Consider the following 7,642-nt stretch of genomic DNA (forward strand, 5'->3'; position numbering starts at 1 on the left):
GCTGTATTTACACAGTGAAAGTGTCCACTGAGCTGCAGACTGACAGGACACACGTGTTACACACACACACACACACACACTTTTCTTTCTCAACATTTTCAATGTTTCACTTACAATGAAAACCTCTCCCATGACAGAGCCCTGGAGCAGCGGACACGGACTCATGGCCGCCATGGCCATGTTGTAGCTGCCGAACCCTGTGCCCAGGGCGGTGAGCAGACCCAGGAACACCAGCGATCTGAAAAACAACCACAGCAGCCGTCAGCAGGGGCTTCTGGGTAACAAGAACGATGATGTGAACTTTATTGATCCCACACTGGGGGGGGAGGGGGGAGGGTGTTGTGTTAACAGCAGATCTGCTGCACCAGGCTGCCCCCTAGAGGCGGCAAGTATGTGGTTCCTCTAGGAATCGAACCCAGGACTCTCTGCTTCAGAGGCAGACCTGCTGACCACTACACTAGAGCATCTGAGTATCAGGTACTTGATACTCAGATACTTTTACTCAAAAATATTTACCAATCCAACAAACTAATAGTCCCCCTTGACCCCCTTGACCTTAAGCCTAACCCTTAGAGTCCCCCTTGACCCCCTTGACCTTAAGCTTAACCCTTAGACCAGTGGTTCTCTAACTGTGGTACGCGTACCACCGGTGGTATGTGAGCGCTCTCTAGTGGTACGTGGGAAAAATTCATATTTTCACATTTACATTTCCAACTGAATAAATCTGAAATATACCATGTAGAATTAATACAACATTTAAACCTAACCATCTTTTTAATCATCTCTCCTAGACTTTTCAGTTTGATTATAAAGAACCAGTGGTTTCACCTGTTCTGGAAGAACATGGCCACGGTGCAGGCCAATGGGTTGGCCACAGATGACAGGGCAGCAGAGAGGTGGTAGGCCAGGTTCCCGTAGGGTATACAGGAGTAGGTTTGAACCGAGGGCAGCAGGCCGTTGGTGGCTGCATTGATCCACAGCACCACAGAATAAATAAAGACGGTCTGGCACACGGAGTAGTCTGCACTGGCCAGACGAGGGCGACTCTGAGCTTCACCTTCACCTTCCCCTTCACCCTTGCTTTTTACAGCCTCTCCGTCGAGCTCTGCCCCAGGGTTGTCCAGGCCGGAGCTGACGTACACGCCGTCCTCCGACACGAGGTTTTCTGTGGACACTTCGTACGTTCGAGGCATTTTGTTCAGTGCGAAGAAGGCAGACAGGCTAATGACCATCATGGCCGCCAGAAGGAAGAAAAACACCTGAGTGGAGAACGTCGGAGACATGTACTCTGCTTGTAAGGACCAGAGGTTCCCGTCAGTGTTGTTTCCCGCTGGAGTCCCGGTGGAGTTGACGCACTTGGCGATGCCAACACCCTGAGCCAGAGCCACTACACCGGGAACGAAGCCACTCAGCCCTTCGCCAATGTAAAACGTTGTGATGTATTTGGCCGGGAGCTGCATCATGAAGGGCAGGAAGGTGACGGAGGAGGTGCAGTCCACCAGAGAGAGGAAGAAGGTGAGGATGAAGAAGGCCGTGCTGGCGGTTCTCCCCGCCACGACCGAGGTCCTGTCCCAGAAGAAGGCTAGCAAAACGCAGGACAGGACGCCGACACAGAGAATGAAGACAATGACCACGGGCTCCTTGAGTCGACCCGGGCACAGCTTATGCATGAGTGTGACCAGCAGGGGTCCTACGTTGGCCAGCTGTATGATGACGGTCAGGTACGAGGGCAGATTCCAGCCCTCTGGAAGAGTGTTGACAATGAGCGGTAGTTCCACCCACAGACCGTTCACTGCCACCCAGGAGCCCAGACCGAAGGCACAGGCCAGGAGGTGGATTAGCAGAGCCATGCTGCGGCTGGATTAGTCTGAAGGAGACCACACAGCCTGAGAAGAAGGTGGTCCAGGAACCTACAGGAACCAAACAAAAAAAAATAAACTAGCATCAACAGGTTTGAGAATCCGGAAATAGACTTGTCTACGACATCCACGGATTTTACGGTAATACGTGAGTAAGTTTATGAGTAATGTCTTTCCTGGAAGAAATCTTCATCATCATCATCATCATGTTCTGCTGATGAGGATGAGGAACTGAGGGTTTGAACCTGACCCTGGTGATTGTAATATGACTGGTCAACCCACTGAGTCACAGTAAGGAAACTTATTAAAAAAAAAATCTAGTTCTCTGTTTTAGGCCTGTTGTTTGTAAAGATAAAGCTTTTAAATTTAAAAAAGTAAACATTCTAAATTTTAGCTCTTAAAGTTTGTCTTTTTATCTTTACTCTCTTATCGTTAACTTATTAAACATATGTTAATATATGTGTCTATATATGTTGTACCAAATGACCTACGGACCAGCACCGGTCCCCAGATCGGAGGTTGGGAACCCTTGTTATAAGGCATGCATGCTAAACACGCAAAATTCCTACCAAAAAAAAAAAAACATTCTCACCAAAAAAAAAGGGAACGTCTGTGTTTTCGTGACTAAAAGTAACCACAGCGACAGCTAGTTTCGGTTCTCCTTTCTACCACAGTTCATCTTAATAACATTAGTCAGGCAACTGAAAACCACTTTCACATCCTTCAAACTCGCTGTTGAGGAAACTTTGTGCAGCCCCATGACTGTGTCCTGACACGCATCTCTGGTGGGAGTGATCACGTGATCGCGGGGACAGAAAAAGAGAAGAGGGACTGACGTTAATCCAAGGAAGTGTCACTGATGCTAGTGCTAAACTGGTACAAAACTCGCATACTTTAATTAAGTGTGATCACGGCGGAAGAGGTTGAAAAAGTACGTTAGATCATTTAGAGTTACCATAGTGACGACCGTGCAGTTGATAATATTAGTCCAAAACAAATGTCGTATTCGCTTACGTGTGTCCTCGGTCCCTGCGGTTGAGTTTGACGTCTTGCTCTGTTCCTTTTTTTAAGCAGTTCAAGAAACAATGTCTTTCAGGTTGTTGTTACACAGACACGCTGATGGAACTGACTCCCGGCTCGGTCAGAGTCCACTGCAGCCACTGTGCAGGATAAGGAGGTCAGTGAGCCCTGGTGACGACTTAGAGTTAAAACACTAGCGCTTTTCAAGGTGCACTTCATGTTTGAGTTTGTAAAAACAAACACTCCTCCCTTCGGAGTTGTTTTGTGTGGTTTTGCCTACCAAGACACAACAGTAGGAGGCGCTCGCATACGTGTTACCGTCATTTGTCAAAACAAACCCCCCTCGGAAAATATAGAAGTAACCTGCTGCAGATAGAGCAGATACGTGACGTAACATGTTGCGTTACCGAGGGTTCGAGGTCTTTATCTGCTTCCAGGACGATTATCAGGAGGAACAATGTCAACACACCAACTTTAACATACATTCAGAGTGTTTGCTTCTTTTTTTAAAGAGACTACGGTCGTGTTGTTATGAACAGATATTTGACCGAGTTATATCATTAACTCTGTATAAGGCACTGAAGAAAACGCAAAAATAAATGGACAGGGTTTTGATTGCGTATCTCTAACGCCGCCTGCATGCCTGGAGAAGGAACTACACGAACAATGTTTAGAAACAGAATATTAAAATATCTAAAAATAACACTATACTACACAGTGAACAAATAACATAAAATATCTCAGATTTAAGTGAGTTTTTTGTTATTTTTCCACAGAATTCTGAGATTAAAGCCAAAGTACTAACTTTAATTTGTCTTATTATGGTCTGTACACATCTGAATTCAGATTCATCATGATCTCTTTTTTGTTGTTGTCAGAATTCTAAATATTTGTTTTAACTATTTCGCTATTTCGTATTTTCTCTTAAAGCATTGTTTGATTGTCAAACTTTAAAAGTCAACTCTTTGACTGTTTGACAACAAAAGAAGAAAAAAAAATCACGCTGTTTCCTGCACGCGCACGCACGGTTTGCCATAATGCCAGTGCTCCATGCCCGCTCCCGCCGTATAGCGACAAGATGGCGGTCGCCGCCGGATCAGGTAATATTTCGGGGAGGGAAAAATAAATCCTAATTAAAAGTATCGCTGAATATTTGTGGCAATGAATATCAACTGTAATTGTGTAATAGTTAACTGTCGTTCTGGGTCTGTACAAACAAACGGACAAGCGGCAAGCTGACGTCGCCGAACACAATGAACGGAGACCGAAATTTTAGCTAAGCTAAGCTAGGCTAGGCTAGCGCAGATTCAGTTCAATGAAGGGATGTCGCAGGGCGACTGCCAGTAGCAGAAGTCAACTAGCCGGAGTATTATATATATGTGGACATTCACCAGTCCACCACCCATGGTGTTTTATGCCAAGATATTGTTAAACATGTTTACACCACCCAGCTCTGACGCTAGCGGAGCCCGTAGCCCCGCCACTGCTGCATAAGATGCTCGGCGACTCCACCTGCAAATATGCAACATTTATAGGTTTATCTATAAAAACGAATACAAACCATTTTATCGCGATGAAGGTTGTACGTGATTTATGTTGTGAACAACTACGTTAGCGTTTATTCTCCAGTGGTGTCGTTTTCATCACATTAAAAAAAAGCACTGACAGGAGGAGGGAGAGTGAGGCTGACTGCTGCATCAGCTGGTGGCCAGACTGTTAGCACGGCTGCTCGGTACAGCTGCAGCATCATCTTACTGCAGAGACCAGATGATGCAGCACATCCGAAGAGTGATGCTAAAAAGCAGAGGAAATGAAGCAGAAAATAATCAAATCAAACACGTTTTAGTTTTAAGTCTGAACAGAAACAAAAATATTCTAACTGTTCTAATGATTTTAAATCAGTTCAACTCCATTTTATGCAAATGTAGCTCAGTCTGCAGTCGTTTTTTATGACATTATCCTTGTTCTAAATGCTAGCTTGACCGATGGTGTAATATTTATCATATAATTTTGCAACAATATCCTGTAGATGTGATAGTTATGTCTATTCACTGTGCATGGTTTTTTTTATATTTAAAACATTGATTTATTAACCATTAGACAAATAATTCATTTGTTTGTTTGTTTTTTTATCATATCTGATCACATCTTTGCAAAGTTATATTTTTTAAAAAATGTAATGGTTGAGCTAACTGTCCTGGTTTGGCTTTTGTTTTTTTAACCAGATATAAATATAATAATTCTTATTTGAGGGCTAAAACAATTTTTCTCTTAGTCCAAGTTGGTACACATGACCAAAAAAACCCAAACATTTTAGATTCCATTTCTGTTTTTCTCACTAATTACTTAAATACTTTTTGTAAAAAAAAAAGTGTTTGCAGCAATTTCTTTTTTTCATCCTCAAACTCACCTGTATTTCTCCGTAAACATCTACAGGCGTTAAAATACCCCGCAATTTCTGGCTTTTGGAAGAGCTGGAGGAAGGCCAGAAAGGTGTTGGGGATGGGACTGTCAGCTGGGGTCTGGAGGATGATGACGACATGACTCTAACACGATGGAGAGGGGTCATCATCGGCCCCCCAAGGGTGAGGGGATTTTTTTTTTTAAATACATGGTTGTGTTTATTTATGCAAAGATGAAAAATTAAGGACTAGAACTTTAAAGCAGCCATATTAGAAAAGAATATAGTTTAAGTAAGGTTTTTAATGAACTCCTAATTTTTCTAAAAAAATTCTAAAATCATTTATTTTTCTATATCCTTAAAAACACACAACAGTCAGATCATTATGTGGTAATGAATGTGCAAAAGAAGCATTTTAAAAAAAGGATAAAGTAAAACAATTACCAGTATCATTCCTCATATGTGACATTTATAATAATGGTTTGATGAAAATGTGTAATAAAATAAGAACTTTAAAGCAGCCATATTAGAAAATAATATTGTTTAAGGTTTTTAATGAACTCCTAATTTTTCTAAAAAAATTCTAAAATCATTTATTTTTCTATATCCTTAAAAACACACAACAGTCAGATCATTATGTGGTAATGAATGTGCAAAAGAAGCATTTTAAAAAAAGGATAAAGTAAAACAATTACCAGTATCATTCCTCATATGTGACATTTATAATAATGGTTTGATGAAAATGTGTAATAAAATATATGAAACGAGGACAGTTGTCAACCCCTTAAAAATAACAGACTAGTAGTGAGCAACAAAAATGTGATGATTTTTTGTTCTTTAAACTTATGACCTCTCCCTTTCTCTCCCCTCTCTCTTTCTGTGTCATCAGACGAGCTTTGAAAACAGGATGTACAATCTGAAGGTGGAGTGCGGGCCAGGCTATCCAGAGTCTCCACCATTTGTCAGATTTGTGACCAAGATAAACTTGAACGGCGTGCACACCTCCAGCGGCGTGGTAAGTACACCTCTACACCACCGGGGGGTTTCTGGGGTCGATTACAGACGAGATGTTGATCAATACTGACTTGGGATGGGTGTCATTTTACTAACAACCAATCAATTAAACAACTAACTACACCTACAAAATAATGTGTGACATGTGAACACACTTGGTCCTATAGTTCACAGAACTAAAGCTGAGGCTTTAATTTCGATTTCACAAAACTCTGAGGGACAAAAACCCAAAAGCTGCGGTGCAGCTCCACTCCTTTACTGATGTCGTTATATCTACGCCGACTGTGCGACGGCAGTGGTTGTTTGCCACCTAACTCATCAACACAGAGCCAGTAGCGATGCACCAATGAGAAGAATGCCCCCTGCAGGGCCTACACAGTACCTACAGCGAGGAGGTCCTCCTAAGGTGAGGGAAACCTGATCTAAAGCTCCTGTTTCTGTCAAGTTTATTCAAATTATTTTTTAATAAAGGTAAATTGAACCGACTTTAAGCCGCGTTTTGTTTACAGTGCAGTTAAATACGGTGGTGGCTGAGGTGAAACTACGATGTACCTGAAAACTAAAGACACGACATTTCTTCAGAAGCGGCGATTAATTTTTTTTTTTTTTTACAATGTCAGTAAATTCCTGTAACTGAACTCCCAACTGGGAGTTTAACAAATGTCCTTTAAACTCCACGAATACTCACAGTAATGATGTTTGCTTCTGATATCTAAACTTTTCATCTGTGTCGCTAGTTAACGTCCTGCGTTGCTAGTTTACGTGTGTTAATTATGCATCAATAATGGTGATACGAAATGTCCGTTCCATAATTCATTATCATTAACGTCGACTGTTCTTGGGTGTTTTTTCATCCTCATTTTTTTTTTTTTAGTTTTGATTCGTATCACACTTTTAAAGCGTGAATTATTTAAATGTCGCTCAGTTGTGGTGTTCTGTGAAGAACAGAACAGCGTCATCTCTTCCTTCTCTGACCTGCAGGTGGACATGCACGCACTGACGTCAGTGGCCAAGTGGCAGAACTCCTACAGCATCCGCATGGTGCTGAATGAGCTGCGGCGGCTCATGACGTGTAAGGAGAACATGAAGCTCCCTCAGCCACCAGAGGGCCAGATCTACACCAACTGAGCCTCTCCACCTTCTGCCTCCATCTTTGGTCTCCTTTGTTTTTCTACACTATCATGTGCAATGTGACATTCCACCTACACACACACACACGTACACACACACACAAACATACACTGAAAGTATTCATTAAAGTCATTCAAGAATCTGCCCCCTGTCTCCCGTGACTGAAGCTTCTGGGGGACATGACGTGTCATTGCTGGTGAACCCTCCTCCCCCATCC

General features: G+C 42.5%; 2 protein-coding genes across 2 annotated transcripts; one reads left to right on the forward strand and one right to left on the reverse strand.

Annotated features, from left to right (window-relative positions):
• Positions 1-27: 27 nt before the first annotated feature.
• slc52a3-1 (solute carrier family 52 member 3-1) lies at positions 28-3,750 on the reverse strand (the record flags this gene model as incomplete). The annotated part of the gene is made up of 3 exons (XM_008319544.2): positions 2,874-3,750; positions 829-1,910; positions 28-238 (listed from the first exon to the last, which is right to left on the reverse strand). Coding segments are annotated over exons 2-3 (1,233 nt in total), but the record flags the coding sequence as incomplete, so codon positions are not given.
• A 76-nt stretch (positions 3,751-3,826) lies between these two features.
• Positions 3,827-7,566, forward strand: ube2v1 (ubiquitin-conjugating enzyme E2 variant 1). Its single transcript, XM_008319543.3, has 4 exons — positions 3,827-3,979; positions 5,316-5,464; positions 6,170-6,295; positions 7,276-7,566. Exons 1-4 carry the CDS (start codon positions 3,958-3,960, stop codon positions 7,420-7,422), a joined length of 444 nt encoding a protein of 147 aa, XP_008317765.1. The 5' UTR covers positions 3,827-3,957; the 3' UTR covers positions 7,423-7,566.
• Positions 7,567-7,642: the final 76 nt, after the last annotated feature.

This window comes from Cynoglossus semilaevis, chromosome 10 (assembly GCF_000523025.1).
Source record: "Cynoglossus semilaevis isolate Cse_v1.0 chromosome 10, Cse_v1.0, whole genome shotgun sequence".
Taxonomy (NCBI): domain Eukaryota; kingdom Metazoa; phylum Chordata; class Actinopteri; order Pleuronectiformes; family Cynoglossidae; genus Cynoglossus; species Cynoglossus semilaevis.

Coding starts and splice junctions, on each gene's coding strand:
- ube2v1 (XM_008319543.3), top strand. CDS start 3,958: ATGGCGGTCGCCGCCGGATCAG. Junction 5,465..6,169: donor TCATCATCGGCCCCCCAAGG/GTGAGGGGATTT, acceptor CTGTGTCATCAG/ACGAGCTTTGAAAACAGGAT. Junction 6,296..7,275: donor TGCACACCTCCAGCGGCGTG/GTAAGTACACCT, acceptor TCTGACCTGCAG/GTGGACATGCACGCACTGAC.